This window comes from Bufo gargarizans, chromosome 3 (assembly GCF_014858855.1).
Source record: "Bufo gargarizans isolate SCDJY-AF-19 chromosome 3, ASM1485885v1, whole genome shotgun sequence".
NCBI classification, from domain to species: domain Eukaryota; kingdom Metazoa; phylum Chordata; class Amphibia; order Anura; family Bufonidae; genus Bufo; species Bufo gargarizans.
Genome location: NC_058082.1, coordinates 267175806 through 267196231, shown reverse-complemented (window position 1 = coordinate 267196231; position 20426 = coordinate 267175806). Strand labels below are relative to the sequence as shown.

Here is a 20426-nt window from a genome sequence, read left to right as displayed (position 1 = left end):
CCAAAAACCATGCCTCATTAATTTTTATGAATGTGAGGTAGTCCACACTTTCGTGAGCTTGGCGAGTGTGCTTATCGGTCACGATCCCCCCTGCTGCGCTGAAAGTCCTTTTGGACAGGACACTTGACGAGGGGCAAGCCAAGAGTTCCATGGCAAATTGTGCCATCTCTGGCCACAGGTCAAGCCTGCCCATCCAGTAGTCCAGGGGTTCCTCACTTCTTAGAGCATCCACATCGGTCATTTACCCAATGTAGTCAGGCACCTGTCGGTCTAGGCGTTCCCTGTGGCTTGATCTGGAGTGCGGCTGTTGATGGGTTGGCTGCAAGAATGATCTCATATCCGTTATGACCAACACATCTTCAAACTGCCCTCTTCTTGCAGGTGCTGTAGGATAGGTACCCGCACTTGTTTCAGCTGTGGGTATGCAGAATCTCTTGTAGCAAGGCCTGGAAATGCTGAATTCTGCCAGGCCTCTGTGATGCTGGTGACATGTCTGCCATTTTGTGTTTGTACCGAGGGTCTAATTACGTTGCCACCCAGTACTGGTCTTTGCCCTTTATGCTTTTTATACGGGGGTCCCTCTGCAGACATTGGAGCATGAAGGCCCCCATTTGCACTAAATTGAAAGTGGTGAAGTACCCTGGCTCCTGCTCATCGCCCAGGAGAATGTCGTCTTCGGTCTCCTCCCCCCAGCCACGGACAACACCAGGGATCCCCGTAAGTTTGAAGTCCCCCTCAAAGCCTGCTCTTCTTGCTTCTCCTCCTCCCCCCAGCCACCATCCTCCATTGACTCCTCTTAAGACTCCTGCTGACTTGTCTCTGATGGAGTAGCCCCCCCCGGTAATTCATTCAGCATTGCGACTTCCTCATCTTCTTGCTCCTGCTCCTCGAAGGCTTGATTAATGACACAACGCAATGCACGCTCCAGAAAGAAGGCGTAAGGCACGATGTCACTGATGGTGCCCTGGCTGAGAGTGACCAGTTTGGCCGCAGAAGTCTGCATGTGTCGTGCATGAGCAGCCACTGGCATGGTGAAAAGAAACCAAGCTCCCCAAAACCTGTCCTGCTGCAGAGTTCATACAGGTAGTCGTTAAAAGCACGTTGATTCTGGAGCAGCCTATGAAGCATATAGAAGGTCACGTTCCAGCGCGTTGTTCTGTCACAAACCAGATCTCTGATGGGAAAATGGTGTCGGCGCTGAACGTTAGCAAGGCGAGCCATGGCAGTGTAAGATCTTCTAAAATGGCCAGGCATGCTGCAAGATGTCTTGGACCCCAGGGTATTTGGCAACGAATCGCTGCACGACTAAGTACAGGACGTTTGCCATCCACGGCAAGTGTGTCATTTTGCCCTGTTTCAGCGTGCTCAGCAGATTAGCACTGTTGTCGCACACCACCTTACCAACTGTAAAATTGAGCGGGGTTAGCCACTGATCGGCCTGTGACCGCAGAGCTGAAAGGAGTGCAAGACCAGTGTGGCTCTTGGCTTCCAGGCACAACAGGTTCTGGGGAGCTTGGAGGGGCACAGTGGAAGAGACGGTAGCAGTGAAAAAGGAGGAGCCAGCCGATGAGGAGACAGAGGATGCATGCAATGCGTGGCAGTAACACCAAATCCACATGGGAGCCAAAGGTTGCATGCTTGACAACCGTCAGAAGGATCACCCAGTGGGCAGTAAATGTTATGTACCTTCTCTGCCCATGCTAGACCATGTGTGTGTGGTTAGATGTATCTTGGCACTGACATTGTGTGCCAGAGATATATTTACTTGCCACTGAACGTGTCTATATATAGCTCTGGGATGCCCTTCTGGGAGAAATATTTCCTTCCGGGAACTTTTCATTGCAGTATGCCAATAGCCAGAAATTTTCTAAAGGCCTCCGAGTCACCAGTTTATATGGCAGTAGTTGGCGGGCTAGCAGTTCTGACAAGCCAGCGGTCAGCCGTTGGGCAAGAGAGTTATCCGGCGTCATCATCTTTTTACACTCAAACATTTGGGCCAGGGAAGCCTGCCTTATGCCAGATGAACGCGACAATGGCATGGTGGAAGGTGGAGTGGAGGACAAATGGGAGGAGAGAGGAAAATGAGAAGAGGCAGGACGTGGGGCGCCAGGAGAGTGGATTTGTGGGTTCTGATGCCGTTGCTCCCACTGGGCTCAGTGATGGGAGGCCAGGTGCCTTCTTAAGGCGGTCGTCCCTAGGTGAGTGATAGGCTTACCGCGACTTATGCGTTGACAGCACAGGCTACAGATGGCAACACTATTGTCAGCAGCTGACACGTTAAAAAAATAAAACACACTGCGGAGCCATGTGACAGCGTCCTGGAAGCGCCAGAAGTGACCGTGCATGGTGGATGGCTAGCTCCAGATACATTTGCAGTTTGTTGCCTCCTGTGCCCTGCAAGCTGTCTGCTTCTCCTCCTTCTCCTCCCTCTCTGCTGCTCCGTCTCTCTCTCTGAACTCCCCTCCTCTTCCTCTCTAGTGGGCACCCGCGTGACGTCCATCGACACGTCATCATCCTCACCTTCACCACCACTGACATTTAAGATCTCGGAGTAGGCAGCAACAGCAGGGACCTCCCTCCTTGGGCTGTTCTGGGTACTGTCGTCAGACCGCTGGGTGACAGCTTTTGCTACCTCCTCTTCCTCATCCGATGTCAAGTATGGCTGTGCCTCTGTAATTTCTGGGAATGGATGGGAAAATAATTCCTCTGACTCGTGTGGAGGGGCTATGGTGGTGGTGGTGTTGGTGGTGGATTTGGGGGTGCACACAGCTAAGAGTGAGGAGGTTGCAGATACAGAGGATGAGGAGGGTGCAGAAGCGGAAGGATGAGTGAGCCACTCAACCAACTCTGGTGCACCCTTTGAAGTAATTGCACGTGCCTTCTCCAAGTTCCCACTTAGGCTTTGGCCTGGTGCACCTGCCCGACCCCTACCACCCCTGAAAAATGGCCTGCCTCTTCCTCTGCCTGTCATTTTCAAAATGACCCTGTGCCTAAGTCCCTAGAGAAGAACAGTATTTGTGGAAGCAGGTATATTGCAGGCCTCAATCAATATTTGGTGGAAGCAGGTATATCTAACCCCTTAATCAGTCTTTTGTGGAAGCAGGTATAACACACCACTCAATAAGATTTTTTGGGGGGCAACTGGTATATCACAGCTGTTGCAATTAGTTGTTGCAATAGCCTTTGTCCCTATATATAGCTGCGGTATCACAGCAGAACCGCACACAAGTGCTACACATTTTAAATGCACTATATAGAAAGTATATTAAAGGTATATCACACCCCTGCCTAAATCTGTTTTTTTGAGGGGCAACTGGTATATCACACCCGTTGCAATTAGTTGTTCCAATAGTGTTTGTCCCTCTATATAGCTGCGGTATCTCAGCGGAACCGCACACAACTGCTGCACAGTTTAAATGCACTATATAGAAAGTATATTAAAGGTATATCACACCCCTGCCTCAATCAGTTTTTTTGGGGGGGCAACTGGTATATCACACCTATTGCAATTAGTTGTTCCAATAGCGTTTGTCCCTCTATATAGCTGCGTTATCTCAGTAGAACCTCACACAACTGCTGCACAGTTATTAGCCAGTGTTTGGTGTCCCTAACAGCCTGTCCCTTCTCCACAAAGCAACCTCTCCCTACACTGACAAAATACAGAATGTAAAATAGCAGCCAGATCAGGTTCTGTTATAGGGTGGGGGTGTGTCCTTGTACTGAAAATTCTCAATTGGCTGCCCTGTCCCACCTGATAGATGTGTCATGGGTCAAAGTTCAGCGCAATGAAAAAGTATATGGCGCGCACAAACATAGCCATATGTTTGCATTTTCAGCAAATTGTGAACGCTCAAAGTTCGCTGCGAACCGACCACCGGGCAATTCGCAAGGCCATCACTACAATCAAACACCAACAGAGAATATTATGGAAAGAACAATGTGTGAGCAGAGCCTTATGATCTTATTTTTACTCAGATCTTTTGTACTTTATGCCAAAACCTTTGGGCAACTAATGTGCTCATAAAATGGATTATAATTATATTTTCCGATTTGTCTGTGATAGAACCCTATGCCGCTACTTCTAACTATAACATATTTTCATTGAGAGGGGTCAAATGTTATATATTGAAACTGAATTATTCAAAACGTTCTTACCTTAGGCTGGAATGCCCCTTGAAGTGATCCAAAGGGGCCAGTAGGAGGGATCATGGGAGGAATACCCGATACAGCTGGAGGATATGAATGGAATAACTGCAAAAAAACAAAAATCAATTAATGGATAGAAGAGTAACTCAAACAGCACGACACAAAACCACACCACAAGTACAAAGCCAAAAGCAGACATTGATGCGGGTAGACTAATCGGTTCTCACTGTCAAATCAGTTGTGGTTTAATGTATGTGGAAAGGAGAACTTTAAGGGCGTTCAACATTAATTAGCACAGAAATGATACCCTTGATGAATTCCTTTATTCCAAAATAAAAGGTGATTTTGTAATTATGAATTATTAAACTGGATTGAATGCCTAAGTGGTTTCAGAATTTAGAGTACATCAAAAGCAGGAGGGATGTTAAGCCAAATAAGTCCAAGGGAAATACAGCAAGCTAATTAAAAAATGAAGCTTTAAGAGTGCCAGGATTTCACTCCATTAAAACTCAATTACTTTGTTAAAAGGTTTAATGGTGTTGTGTAAGAAATTAAAGAATATGCACAATTATGACTTCATTACTCTGCTTTACTGGCTATGCTATCATTCCTAATGCTAATCTATTGGTCATTTAATAAGCAGATATAGCTGTATGATCTTACTACTAGTAAACAATAAGAAATGTAAGCTAATATAGTTTTATCCATTTTAAATGAAAAATAGATACCAAGAATCCAGTTTCTAGAAAAGTGATATATACATGGAGCCTAGCTCTTCAACTTACCAAAAATTACATTTTATTACAATTATCTATTATTATATGTATCATTTGGGTACACATACTGTCCGCTATAGTGGTTTACTGCCCGTTTACTTGGAAAATCACAAACTTTGATAAGGTTTTTTAGGCATATGAGGCATATGCTATACTCTATACATGTAGTAGGGCTGAGAACATTGCCATGAAATTAGCACAGACAAAAAACTATGTTTCAGAAATTAAGATAAATATGTGCATCTTTGAATATGTTACTTTGAACCTTTATTTCTTCATTTTAGCAGACAGGTATGGAAGTTTGAATATCTATGGAAGCTATTAAAGGAACACTTATAGCAAAACCCATATACTGTGTTATGCTTATTGCAGTGTCGCAGGGGTGGTGCTTAAATCAGGGATTCATATTATCATAAAAGAAACTCTGTGTTATACACCACTGCATCAGACCCAGCACTAGATATAATGCAGTGTTCTTGTGTTGCCCAGTGTGTTCCTTTCACTTAGCATATTACAGGTGACAAGAGCTGTTATAGCTACAAATTATTGGAAAGACAAGGAAAATGAATCGTGACATAATTAAATGTCTTGTCCTCTCTTGGCAATGCCATTTTGTTACAGAGGTCACCTGAAAATTAGTTGACTGAGGAAGTGTCCTCAGGACCATTGTCCTGTAGCGACACACCAGGGCAAATGAAGTGTAACATAATACTTACTAAAATCAATGGGCTGTCCATGTAATAAAAAAAATAGGGAAAACACTCCAGAGAGCCTTTAGAGATTTTAAAAAGGGAAGCATTATAAACTCAAGGCCCAACAAGGAAATTATTGCCCAAACCCAATATCATCAATAAAGTCTAATCAATGTTGATTCAAAGAAATAGACCCTATTGGTAAATTACTACCTTCAAAGGCAGTTCCAAAGCTTCTTTTTTTTCCTGGACCTTTGGGACCCACTATGGTTTCAGAACCTGGGCCCATCAGAGGATCATCTGGTACTCTGGTGGGTCAGTCTAATGCTGTATAAACTCTAAACCAAACAAACCCTTTTATGGTCTTGAACCTCAAGCTACATTTATTAAACCCTGCAAAATATTTCCAATTGGCTAAAAGTGTTGAACAGTAAAAAGCTATATAAGCTATATAAGCCATTTTCCTTGTGCAGTTTATATGTATGAAACTACATACTTTCACTAAATGCCTCTGTAAAATTACACTTAACACATGGAGATCAATAAGTTTATAAATACAAATACCAAATATAGCTAAAAAAAAGTAGATTTTTTCAATTTTCAATCTGAGGAACAGAAAAAGATGGGTTTGGCCAGCCACCATTAAGAAAATAAAACTATAATACTGAAAACTAAACCAAGCAGTTTCACATAAGATAATTCATTTGGCCATACACATTTAATAGCTTTTGGCCAAACAAGGTACATTTATGTGTATTTATTGGAGATAGTGGCTGCTGCCAGAACCTTCTAGTGGAGGCTTATCTCATGGGCGAACAAAAGTATGAGGTGAAAATAGCCACTTTCTCTGGTCCTTCCCTGGGACATCCCAATACACAGTATACTGTCGGCTGAACTGCCTTTCTTGCCAAGTTTGGCTGACAATATACTAATGTGTATGGGAGCTTTTAGGGACTAGTTGAAGTGTCTTTTTAGATAGATTCACCTGTTAACAAATAAGCATCTACACAGATATTACTACTACAATAACTATAAATCTACATATGTGAAACAGTGTTATCTATCTATCTATCTATCTATCCCCGTACAACTTACTTTAGGGAAAACTGCTATAGTATTCTGCAAAAGAAACTGGCATTTCAAAAGATTGTACTAGCATGTTTTAACATAACATTTAGGGCTCATGCACTTGAACGTGTTATCTTTCTGTGTCCATTGCTTTTTTTTTTGCGGATCGTATGCGGAACCATTCTATTCAATGGGTCCGCCAGAAAAAAAAAAAATGGAAGTTACTCCATGTGCATTCCGCTTCCATGTGTCTGTATTTCTGTTCTGCAAAAAAATAGAACATGTCCTATTATTGTCCGCATTATGGACAAGGATAATACTGTTCTATGAAGGGACAGCTGTGTTGCTCCGCAAAATACAGAATGCACACAGATGTCATCTGTATTTTTTGCGGATCTGTTTTTTGTGGACCGCAAAATACATACGGTCGTGTGCATGAGGCTTTAAAGTGTACCTCTGGTTATAAGCTATTTGTAATACATCTTATTAGAAAAAAAATGGCACTTTCTTCATTTATTGGCGAAAAAGGCATTTTACTGATAAATACAAAAGTTCTTTATCTTTGCTTATACTATTGGTCTATGGAAAGTTTTTATAATCAGAGGTACACATTAATTTTTTGTGCAAGATTTTTTTATACTAAACCAAATATGAAAAATATATCTGCCTGGTAATAAACAATCAGACACGGATCCCATTGTTATGTTTAATACACTATTTAAAAATAATGCCAAGCATGCCAAAATATATTTAGTCACAAATTCCATTGTTCGAATGAGAAGAACATATTGTACGTCTTGTCTAACTTGGACCTCTCTGAGATCCTTTTTTCTTACTAGGAAAACATGTACAAATATGGTCACATGACTTTTCTAGTATTACACGGTTGCATTTTTTATATCATAGGTTACAATTTAAAATATCTGCCAAAGTGAATCTACCAAATACTGTTACAAGTATCTGGGACTATGCTGTATTATGACTAATATAGGGCAGGAGGGGTAGTGTATTACTCAGGTATACAATGAACCACAAAGAGAGGCACCCTACGCCTTTCTCCAACCCCCCAGTCTTTTTACTAGGCATACACTGTGTATCAGTTTCAAAGTCGCAGCTGGGCTTTCCTTTAGCTTGGGAAAACACACAATTTGCTGCTTTAGCCTTGTATTTAAATTCTCTGTCCAAGGAAGATGGTATTGTTGCTGCTGTCTCTGGCACACAGTACCTGTGGAAATACATCCCCCATTTGCAGCAATACCGCTGATCAGTTTGCCAAAAGTGGTCTTTATAAGATCACAATGCACAAATAAAATACCCAAAGAATTAAATAATAAAGATAGCTTTGTTACATGTATATAAATAGCAAACATAACTGACTCCTTTAAAATTTGATATAAAAATGTGGTTTCTGAGTGCTTCATGAACGGCCTGGTTGCAATAAGATGATCACAAAGTGTTCCCCTGTGATTAGCTGTAATCTGCTTGGAAACCTGGCAGCATGTCTTCCATTTCCCTGTAGCATGACCTCAGGAGAAGTTAAGAATTACTCACTGGCCATTCACCTCAATGGGTTGTTGTGTAATGCAGGCCCGGACATTTTCTTCGGGATGAGAGATGCACTTTGTAACTGGTCTCCACTTTGGCCAAGAAATAAGGATGCCAAACAGATCTCCCATTATTACCTAACAATCCCGTAATAGGGGCTATGAAAACTGACAGACAACAACTTCCCCAGTACTATAATGCACGGATGTATTGATGCATATAGTCACAATAAAGCTGGACAAATGTAAAATATATGATTGCCAGAAATACTCATTGCAATTGGACGTTTCGGTCGTAAGACCTTCTTCAGAAAATGTTTTGTTCTTTTTGTCTTTCCATAGTGTGAACATTCATCTATCCTGGGCACCACACCTCTTTATGGACTGCAGGTGTCAATGCTATATTTTATACTTTATGGATAGCTATTAGCCGTGTATAACTGTAACTAGATATAAATCTAATTTTAGCTTTAGTAAATAGCACTTTTCTATATTCTATATCTATGGTGACATAGTATAATATACGGCACATATTCAATTGTTCATCACCTTCAGCTTCCAACACAAACATAGGTGATATTAATGGCTTTTAAATGATTTGTCAGGCATTGCTCTTGATTTCTCCCGATCTCAAAATATCATAGCAAGCACAGTACATTAGCTATAAATGTTACAATAAGTGGATATGTTATCAAGGCAGAACTTTAGACTCAATGTACCAAACATAACAGTCAATCTGCTGTAATTTGTGGCTTTATAAAGGTGATAAGTTGAACTACAAATGGGACAAACAACCTAGGTAAAAAAAAAAATAAACTAAATAAAAAAAAAGTGAACAGAGAACAAAAAAGAATCTTGAGCACCCCCCCCCCCCCCCAGTAGCTTTCCTACCTTCCTTAAACTACTTAAAGAGATTTTCTCATCCGATACATTGACGGCATATAGCTAGGGTATGCTACCAATATATGACATGTGCTAGTACCACCTCTGGGACCTGCACATGTCTCCAGAATGGGGTCCCAAAGTGAAGGAGAGCACAACATCCATGTGCAGGGTGATCTCCATTCATCGTTTTGGGAGTCCCAAAAATAGGCAAGCGAGAGCGCTTGGTTATTTTCAGAAGTCCCACAGCAGTGAATGGAGAGTGCATTGCTCAGGTACAGCCACCACTCCTTACACCACTATTGGACTGCTGGAAGTAGCGGAGCCAGTGCTTGGGTATTTTCAGAACCCTCATAGCTATGAAGGATGGCGATCGCATATGCAAGGCTGCTCTCTCCGTTCACTTTAGAGGGTCACAGAGGTGGGACCTGCACCTATCTGACATTTATGGCATATCCTAGTGTTAAGCCATTAATATATGGCTTTGCAATGTGCATAGGGCATGTGTGGCAGCACTCAAATCCTTACAGTTATATTAAGCCCATGGCTCACATATTAAGGCATCTGAAAGAGCATAGCACAGTATGCCTTCATATGAATAGGAGGTATATTCTCTATATAATATAGACACGCATCCATAAGGCTTTAGATATTAGGCACTTCAGCCCTGATTTATCAAAAGGAGACAATTTGAGGTATGTCTTCAAATGTGTCTATTTGGGTAAAGGTAACAATTTACTCCAAAATAAAGACATAATTAGCTTGATAAATCACAGACTTCTTAAAAATTTTCGATCCCTGTCTGGCACTTTGGGAATTTTCAATGGTATCAGGGAATTTCAATGGTGCCCTCTTGTACAGGTGACAGGACCCTTAAATTTATTTGCTGGAATTTCTGCTATAAACAGGCTCATGCTATATAGTAGGCACATCTAACTAGTAGGGTCTGTCCAATAACTCAGAGTAATAAACTGAGTTTCCATTTTATCTGTCATCCGCTGCACACAAGAATTATATCTGGTTCTGGAAATCTTTATCATTCTAAATACTTTGTTAGATTATAGAGTTTCCATTTGCAGCAGACATGATTTGATTTGGATCGGAATAACTTAAATTTTTTCGTGTAGGTTTTATAACACCCATGAAATCCCTATTTAAAATTCCTGGCTGATCATTACTCTCCCAGTGGGAACAAGCTCACGCTGTATGTCATCTTTCTCACAGTAAGACTTCTTGTACAGTTTATGAGCACTGACAAATTTTGATTAAAAACAGGATAGTGCATCTCTAGAAGAAATGAATCACATGAATGACGCTTGTATATTGCCAAAGCTGATGTAAGAGAAAGCAATGGGAATGCCAGGCCATATGATTAAGGGAAGCATTGCAATCTTGGCAGGTTATTGTGGGGTGATGTTTGCGGCATGCTACAGACAAGAGAGAAGCCAACATTTGAACACAGCACTTTTACACTCACACTGTGGCGGTAGAAGGGGTCAACTTTTGTAGGATATTTGTCAAACTGCAAAGGGATCAAAGCAAATGGTTATTACTGTGTCTCAGCAAAGTATCTATAAAGATCATGATTGTATCACACTGTTTAATGACCAAGAGCACTGTCTGCAGCCCATGTACAGCGCGTTGTGAACAAGCACACTGTTTAACCTCCACTGAATCTATTATCATTTCATCCTGATGCTTTTATGAGATAAATAAAATTATGTGCTGAATGCTGTGCACACAAAGACATTTTTATAGCTGCCTTGTATTTTATTTTTATGATAAAAGATGATCCCTATAAATACATTTCCCTATAATAACATTGTAATACTGCAGCGAGACTGCCACAATCACCCAAAGGGGGGGGCCTTGTAAGGAAATATAGGATCGCATTGGAAAATAAGCATCTCTTTTATTACCTGTTTACTGGTGTTGTTCAAGCACAGCCTTGCATTTATTTATATATGGAGCTAACAATTTTACTTCCATAGACAGAACTGTTCAAACACTGTAGAGAGTGTGGTTTATTATAGATGTTACTAGAGATCTTGTCAAAGGCATCCCTCGTGTCGGTGAATAAATTTGGCCACTTTTCATGATAAGCCTTGACTTTGATGTTGCAGAGTCAAGGGCAATGCCAACAATATCAAATGTTTTTATTTATTTATTTTTTAATCCATTTCAGCCACTTAACCACCTCAAAAATGTATTAAAGTGCAGGTTGACCATTGGTGATCCTATAGTAAACACTTAGAAAACTGCATAATAGTAATTGGTTAGCTTGCACTTATTATCCGAAAAGCTGTCCATAAACATACAATAGCTTTCAGCTGGTTATCTCCAACAGCCGCCTCCCCGTAAACATGCATGCTGTGCTTGAATTCGGCTAAGGTTGTGTGTTTACTTCAGAAAGTAGAGTGGGATAGTCTTCTGCCAGTGGCTTATCTTTTTCTAGGTAAAATTCCTCTATATCTGCCATTGATTTGACATTTTGGAGCCCCCTACTTATTAGAGAATCCAGCTAATATCTGAGGGATAGATCAATTATGAACAGTTAAATACTCCCTGCTGAAATGTTTCGAGTGATGTCATCAATTTTGTCTTTCATGTACTAATCCAAACAGCACTGACAGCAATGGAACTTAACATAACTTTTTACTGTCTATCAATTACCAAAGTACCCAATCTTTACTTAATTACTCAATCTTTAAGCATAAATATAAGGCTTAAAGGGGCTGTGCATCTTTGGGCTAGGGGTTGGCAAACCCCCCTCCTTGGCAGACCTGTAAAGGGAAGCACACTTTGTCTACTTTCCGGAGCTGGCTCCCGGGTATTTCTCTCCCCAGCCTCGGCTTCTCTGTTCAGCTCCCAGGATATAACTTTCTGTTTTGATATCACTGCAGTCAAATGCAGGCCGCAATGGTGACTTGATTCCCTTGAATCATGTCAAATAGTCAAATAATGCAAGGGGGGGGTCACCTTTGCATCCAGCAATTGGCTGCAGTGGCATCAAAACAGAAGTTTAGATCCTGGGAGCTGAGTCTAGGGAGAGACGGAGACAAGAGCAAGCACCAGGAAGCATGTAAGTGTGCTTCCTTTTGCAGGTCTGCCAAAGGAGAGAGTTGTTAACCCCCCCAACCCCTTTAAGAGGACAAAAAAATCCCTCTGCCCTATATAAAGATACCAGTAATATTAAAGAAGTATAAGGCCCCTTTCACAAGGGCGTCACAGATTTTGTCCGGATGCGTTGCTGGTGCATTGCGGGAAAAACACGCGAGTGCGCAAGTAATTTCAGTTTTGTCTGTGATTGCGTTGCATTGTTCAGTTTTTTCTGAGTGAGTGCACGTGCGTGATAAAAAACTGAATGTGGTACCCAGACCCGAACCAGGACTTCTTCACTGAAGGTCGGGTTTGGCTTCAGTGTTCTGTAGATTTTATTTTCCATTATATCATGGTTATCATGGAAAATAATAGAATTATTTAATATAGAATGCTAAGTAAAATGTCCATTAAGGGTTAAAAAATAATAATAAAAAATACTTACCTCATCCACTTGATTGCACAGCTGTTATCTTCTTCTTTCTTCTTGTAGGACCTGCAAAAGGACCTGCGCTGACATCATCGCAGTCACCACGTGGTGAGAGCAGTGATGTCAGCGCAAGTCCTGCTGAATGAAGATAGAAGGTCCTTCTATCTTTATTCAGCAGAACCGGCGGTGAGGTCACTGTGCTCACCACGTAGTGAGCTCGATGACGTCAGCACAGGTCCTTTTGCAGGTCCTACAAGAAGAAGAAAGAAGACTATAGCGGCTGTGCGATCTAGTGGATGAGGTAAGTATTATTTTTTATTATTTTTAACCCTTAATTGACATTTTACTTAGCATTCTGCATTAAATAATGCTATTATTTTCCATTATAACCATGTTATAATGGAAAATAATACAGTAAATGGACTTTAATGAGGTCACGGGGCTCATCTCATCATCTCCTTACCAACCATCCATGAAAATTGCATTTCACCCGCACTTGCTTGCGGATGCAATGTTATTTTCACGCAGCCCCATTCACTTTTTTGTGGCCTGCGTTGCGTGAAAAACACAGAATATAGAACATGCTGCAATTTTCACACAATGCACAAGTGATGCATGAAAAACATTGCTCATGCACACAGCCCCATTGAAATTAATGGCTCAGGATTCAGTGTGGGTGCAATGCGTGCAGGTCACACATTGCACCCGTGCAGAAAACTCGCCCATGTGAAAGGGGCCTTGGGGGTTCTGTTTTGCATAGGAACCCGGAAAACACATTGTGTAGGCCCATATACTATAAGTACTGTATCTGTGCTTGGTACATGAAGGAAGACCAAAACATAATACTGATGACTTACATAATACTATTTACTACTTTTCTCTCACATACATAGGTCTGAAACTGAGCAATATGTATAAAACAAACTAAAATGGAGCTTAAGAGATGTAAATAGCTGGAAAATGTGAAGCATCAGATTTCCTTAGCAATAACTTTTCCTGTGATGCACTTGCATAATAAATCTAGTACAGATCTATGGTTCAGTATCTACAAGAGTTTGATTAATGATGCCTATAAAACTTGTTGTTTTTATTATCTCCTTATACAACTGTAAGTTATTTCAAATTGCATTCTTTATATATATAAGCTAGCAATTGAAAGCTTCTATATTTTATGGATTGTTGGCAAGTTACAATTATGAACAACCATGATATTTGATGTATTTTACACAGTTCCCTAAAAGATAGGATGACTGTTCCCATAAACTATTTTAATGGTAAGGTACATTGTTGGTCATTTCCTGCATATTTTGTTAATCAGCCAAAAGACTTACAAAGTTGTTGTTTTTACACTGCGGTGAATAGAATTATACGAGCATTCTGAAAATAATTATACAGTGAAATCTGAAGAACCTATATTCAGATAAAAGTTAAGCTTCTATTAGACCAGCAGATGGTTGTGCAGATCATCTCTAACAATCGTTCGTATGAACGCTCGTTAGAGATGATCTGGCAGTGTAATACTGAAGCCGATTACCTAATGAATGAGCAAATGCTCCTTCATCGGGTAATTGGAAACTTCAGCGGGTTTAAAAATCATCATTTGCAGGTGGCAGATCTTGCTGTGTAATCACGATCTGCCGCTGGCAAAGATCGATTCAGTATGGGGATGAGCAATGGCATTAGCAGTCACTTCTCGCCATACTGAAGAGGAGATCGCTGCATGTAATAGTAGCAGTCTCCTCCGCTGACAAACAGGCAATTGCGGGAAAGAATGCTTCCTTTCCGACAATCGCCTTTACTTTTATATTATACCAACAGCAATTGAGCAACAACCAGACTAACAATGAATAGAGTTGTGTTCTACTTATCCTCACATTTCTGCCTGGGGTACGCACCATGGGCGGTGCTGGAGTCGGCATAATGGCAGTAGGCGGGATGGCGTGCGGGAAAGGAGTAAAGGTGTGCTGGTGTGTGTGCTGATGCGTATGCTGGTGTTGATGCTGGTGTTGGTGGAATTCTGTCCTCAGATATGGTGGCGGCCCTAAAGATGCTCCACGATCTGCACTTTGCGAAGCCAAAAAGCGTGTGTTCAGCTCTTGTCTGAGAAGGTCTTGTTCTACAAAGAGGGTAAAAAAAGAAAAATGATGTGTTTCTGATTTTAGCATATTATGGAATCCTAGGTATTCTTTACTAACAATTAACATACAGTTTTTGCAAAGTTCTAAGGGTTAATTTGATAAATTGTAAGCTTATCACTAACTTTATAATTACCTGAGTAAGTGCTGTTTGCTGGATGTCCTGGAACTGAAAGGGTCCCTGAAGTTAGTGGAGGTGGAGGAGGTAAAGCAGCAGGTGGGGCAAACATATTTGGGTGGTGCTGGTGAGCAGAAGGTTGGATGGTTGGTGTAAAGCTATGCAAGGGACTGTGGCTTGGTAAAGATAGGGGATAAGGAGAAGATGATGGATGAGTCAGATGAGATGGTGGCACTTCACGTTTGGCAGGAGTGCTGCTTCTGCTGCTGCTGGAGAAAGAAAAATGAAATTTTAGCAAAATCTGAGCATTATCACTTCTATCTCTAATAGCTGATTACTTATTTATACAAGATCAGAACCAACACAGATCTAGGTCAAATGCTACAAAAAAGAAAGAGAAGTTTATCTGACAAGCTAAAGTGCAAGGCATTGCTTACACCAAAGTTAAAGACAAATGAATAATGGAATGAACAAAGTTATCTGATACCAGGTTTTATAAGTTGTTTATATTTTCTTTACATTATCATAATTAGAGATGAGCCAAGTTTTGAAAATTTTATTTGGCAGCTTCGCCAAACTTCAATAAGAAATGTGATTTGTTATAAATTACTTTGTCACAAATCGCTTTCCATTGTATGGAGTGGGCCCAATGACATCAGATACCTCTCAGATGCCGCGCTCAACACTAATCGCAGCATCTGTGACTCACATTAAGCCTTTTAGGGGTTAATCAGGGGTTAAAAAAAATAATACTCACCTCATCCACTTGCTTGCGGAGAGGTTGTCCACTCCCATCTTGATTGAAGAAAATAGGCCCCCAGCATTACCACTCCCATCACCGCACACACCCCAGCATGATCACATGGTCAGTTTATCACACATGCCGCTGGTATTTTGGTGGGTTTACTTCAACCAAGATGGGAGTGGCTGGCCTCTCCGCAAGAAAATGGATAAGGTGAATATAAATTTTTAGAAAAAATTGATTAGTCACCACGAAGCTAGAGGAAATTCGGCTTTGTGGCAAATCAAATTTTTCCTAAAATTCAGATCGAAGTCTACTTCAGATACTTCAATTCGCTCAACACTAATCATAATCATCATTATCACTATGACATTGCAAGCAATTTTACATCCTTGGGGTAAAAAGTTCATGATTTTTTAGTTCAGTTATGTTTCAGTTCATATGTGCATCTGCTCCACTACTGTTCTTTAGATGGGTGTCAGTTTAGTAAAAGAGGTCCTTATAATCATGCAAACATATTGTTAAAGAGAAATGTAACCAACCTTAAACTGTTCACACTCAAGCTGCTGCTATTGTAGTTGCACAATGTCTGGGACAAAGTTTGAGAAGGAGGTCGTGCTTGTGCTACTGGTGGGCTTGAATGAATATGTGGTTGAGAGGGTGGGCGAGCCTTTGGTGGCAGTTGCACTTGGGGTTGAGGTGGCAATGGATTTTCTTGCTCTATTGGAGCATGAGGAAGCTGAAGAGGCTCAGTCTGTGTCTGTTTAGGTATTTCTGATTGAGAAATCACAATTGGTCCTGGAGAAGACAACAGAATTGGCTGTGTTTCTAATTCAGGCTGATTGGTAGGAAGTGTTGGTGGTCCTAGTTCTTTGCACACTGTAGTCTCCAACTGCAGCTCAGCAATACTGTCTTTACTCTTCTCTTGACTCCTTTCTAGTCCCGACACTTTTGGTGGAACTGGACCAGAGCCATCTTTGCATTTGCTTGTTGTCAGTAAACTGACACCCCTTTCTGAATCTGAAATAAAAATAGGTATGTGTTTTGTCATATATGCATTATTTATTGCAAAAATTATTTAAAAAAATACCTGAAATTCAAACCATTCTGTGATAATAAAATTGCTTTGAATGCAAAAACATAATTTTATGCATAAATAATGTAATTACACTGTAAGCAGCAGAACTTTGGAAATCAGCTCAAATCCTCCAGCTGAAAATAACCACAGGTGACATATCACATTGTGAGCCTCATTACCTATCTAAGACCAGATGTTAATGAGTAAAGTAGGGTTTAGAACATATTGCAATAGAGAGCAGATGTGTTCTCTTTTTATACTCTCACAAAACACCTTTGTAGCTATTCTTATGGGCTGCCCAAAATGTTGTTATGTAAATGCTAAAATATGCACATTAAATAAGCTAGAAGCGTTCTAAGCAGATTGAATGGAAACATGTATAACAACACTGAATTATTTGGTTTCTACCAGTGATGAGCGAAGCACGCTTCAGATGCTATATATCCAAAGTAATATAATGTATGGGTTCTGATGAGCCAAAGTTAGTTATTCTCGAAGTTGTGCGTGACTTCGTTGAATAACTTTGGTTCTTGATTTTTAAAGTGGAAAACCACTTTAAAGCTTGAAACCAAACTCAGCTTCTGTTCCGAGATACCAGACGGAACTGAAGTCAAGTTCAGTTTCAAGTTTTAAAGTGGTTTTCCACTTTAAAAATCAACTATCGAAGTTATTCAACAAAGTCACAGGCAACTTCGCAAATAACTAACTTTGGCACGTGGAGCCCATACATTTGAATACTGTACGGAGATGGATTTCCATACAGGATTAATCCGAACTTTTGAATGAAGCAACTTTGGATGTAGAATTCGAAGCTTGCTTCTCTCATCACTAGTTTCTACAGTTGTCATAGTAAAATGATAAAAAGCAAAGCAGTATGAAAAGACATTGAATCACATTTAACAAACTTTTTACGTCAATATTGTAGCATTAAAAAAAGTAGCAAATTATGGCCCATACAATATTTTGTGGACATGGCCTCCCACAGCCTGACAAATTTACTATAATAATATTATTTACACCAGAAACTATAGGCATATGGACTGTCTGGAAATGCACAAAATGTATTAAAAGACCTATGCATCATAATGAATTTTGAGTATTCTGCATCAATCTTTTTTATACTTAGGTTGTCAATAATAATATCATCTTAGCATCTCTGCCCAATGTGCATTATGTAAAAGAAAAAGTGTAGAAAAAGATACATAAAAAAAAAATCGCACGTCAGTGTTTTGGTCAGTGATTTCCATCAGTGATTGTGAGCACCATTAGTGATTTACCACCATTGCAGGGAAAATTGATTTGCTACCAAAAAACGTGAGGATATTTGTCTTTGTAGAAAATCAAATTTTTCCTGAAATTCGGATTGTAGTCAATTTGTTTGACTTCGATTCTTTAAACACTAATATCAACCATACAAGCAATGGCAGTCAACACTGAAGCCAGATTTCTCAAACATATTTGGCTTCTAGGCATTTCTATAGGGCTGTGTATTTCACATAATATGCATCCAATAATAATAAAATAAACAAAACATTAGATAGATGACGCTGATAAGACTGTGCTTTTTTAGTTTATTTGATTGCATTGTATATCAACTAAATAAAAATGTCTTTAGTGTAGTAGGAAATCCATCCATTGAGCCTTCTGGGAGATTATAATCTAGAAACAAGCAGTCCCTGGTGCTAAAATTGTGTTTGATTTTACCACTTAAGTCTAGTCAATTCTCCCAAGGGTTCATAAGTTGCTGTCTGTGAGAGTGAACCCATTTACCTAAACATAACATAAAAGTCTGATTATTTTATTTAAATCAGCTGTAGAGCCTCTTTACATGACCCCACCCTCAAAAAACAAAAAAACTGCCTATAGCATATTTTAAATAAGAAACATTGTCAGGCCCACAGTAACAGCCTCAGTGTTTTGCTGTAGACAGCTATTATAGCTATTATATGCAAACTTTCCTTAGATTAGGGAAAAGGAGGATACATGCATACAATATAATTTTTGGTGCAGGACACAATTTATATCAGTTAAAAAGATAAGGTATATATCTACCAAACAGATAATGGCAGATATTAAAAGGTATGGAGCAGGTATATGAAATGTTTTTAAACCAGTGATAGCTATGGATCCCCTAAACTCTCCAATAGAGAGCAATATCAGGGGGGACTTTTTGCACATTTAGCCACTGTTTAAATATTAAAGGCACATTCTCATGTGAAGTGCAGGAAGTTTATAGAGAAGAGTATAATTTTTGGCACATGGGCTATCATGATCAACCCTTTTGACCCAACAAATATTTTAAGCCAAATACAAATCAATAATCATTTAAAATGTTAAAGATCTTTTAGAGATCTGTGTCGATTTCAGACCTCGGTAAAAAATGGGCCAGTGAAAAATTGATAACATACAAATGGCTACTGTGTACTATGCATTTTTCTCCACTGAATGACCCGCAGTGAGTTTCTCAGATCTGGCACAAGAATTTGTTAAAAAACTGATGCGTAAGTAGCGGTTTGACTTGTATAGGTCAATATGCTATGTTTTAAAAAAGGATATCACACTGAAAAAAAACTATGGTCGTGTGAATAACCACTAATAGTGAGGGAATCAAGGCAGCTTCCCGAAACATACAATTTATTTAAAAAAAGAGGGGGGGGTAGTGGGATTTCATTGCTGTAGTGCTGCCTTTCTTCAGAGCACTGATGTTCCATCATTAGGAGATAACACAATAGGGGATCTCACTCGGAACAACAAAAACTAACTCTATCAACATCACCCAAGGGAAAATTGTCACTTTCTGCTGCTGTCATGTAAATATAGCTTTTTCAGGACATATCATTAAGTCACACACCATAAAGGGATTAGCAAATAAAAAAGCAGAACAAACCAAATATATTCAGCAGTAACAGACAGAAAATAGCAGTGTTACATGGGCACAAAACAAAACCTCTCCATCAAATAACTGGAAATATTAAGAGGCAGTCAAAAACCTAATATGAGCAGAAGCCGTTGGGCTCCCAAAGCTCCTTTCTTGCAGTCCCAAAAGATACGTTCTAAATCTGCTTACACAGGTAAAGAATAATGAAATACATATCCTAGCTTTAATTAAGACTCCAGGGCTTTCCGAATGAATGTAGTCTATGCATAAGTGGAGTCTCATGGGATTTAATTTGTCAGTTTTTCAAATCTCCATAAAAAGAAAATATGGTAATGATAAGCCTGCTTGACAAAAAAAACTTGTGCTTTCCCCTCCCCAACTACATAATCTTCTGTCGTTATGAAACAACAATGTACGCCTTCACATCTATGTATCAAAGAGCAGCTATGTGCTAGATTGACAGAACATGCAATTACATTTTATGTAAGTGTTCACGTGTAAAGAGTACATATAAAGGCAGGGCTTGCCTTTGATATTCCATGCAGTAATTGAGTTATTCTACCTTCATGGTTCCCATGCTTGCTGAAATTGCTATTGTTGCCTATTCTTGTACGGAAGGGACAATAGAAGAGACTGTTTGGCATGCTAAGACATAAAAAACAGAAACAAAGACACAACACAGAAAATACTAACAAAAATGTAAAACTATATAAAAATGTAGCTGGCATTACATTATTATAACAAGTCTCTTTTAATGTGTTGTTACCACTAGTGTTGATTGAACATCAAAGTGTTTGTGTGCTCGGGTGCTCTGGCTGAACACATCGGTATGCTCGTG

The 20426-nt window shown here is 39.9% G+C and overlaps 1 protein-coding gene across 2 annotated transcripts in view; it reads right to left on the bottom strand.

Annotated features, from left to right (window-relative positions):
- AUTS2 (activator of transcription and developmental regulator AUTS2) overlaps positions 1 to 20426 on the bottom strand; it is a 100918-nt gene that overhangs the window by 33167 nt on the left and 47325 nt on the right. Inside the window, exons 3-7 of one of the 2 annotated variants that reach the window (XM_044286790.1) lie at positions 16175 to 16652; positions 14909 to 15159; positions 14512 to 14753; positions 10586 to 10630; positions 4156 to 4251 (exon numbers count right to left, since the gene is read on the bottom strand). In XM_044286790.1, coding sequence (XP_044142725.1) covers positions 4156 to 4251; positions 10586 to 10630; positions 14512 to 14753; positions 14909 to 15002 — 477 coding nt within the window. In that variant the 5' untranslated portion in view covers positions 15003 to 15159; positions 16175 to 16652. The remainder of the gene's footprint in view (positions 1 to 4155; positions 4252 to 10585; positions 10631 to 14511; positions 14754 to 14908; positions 15160 to 16174; positions 16653 to 20426) is intronic. The other variant, XM_044286789.1, reaches the window with a different exon arrangement.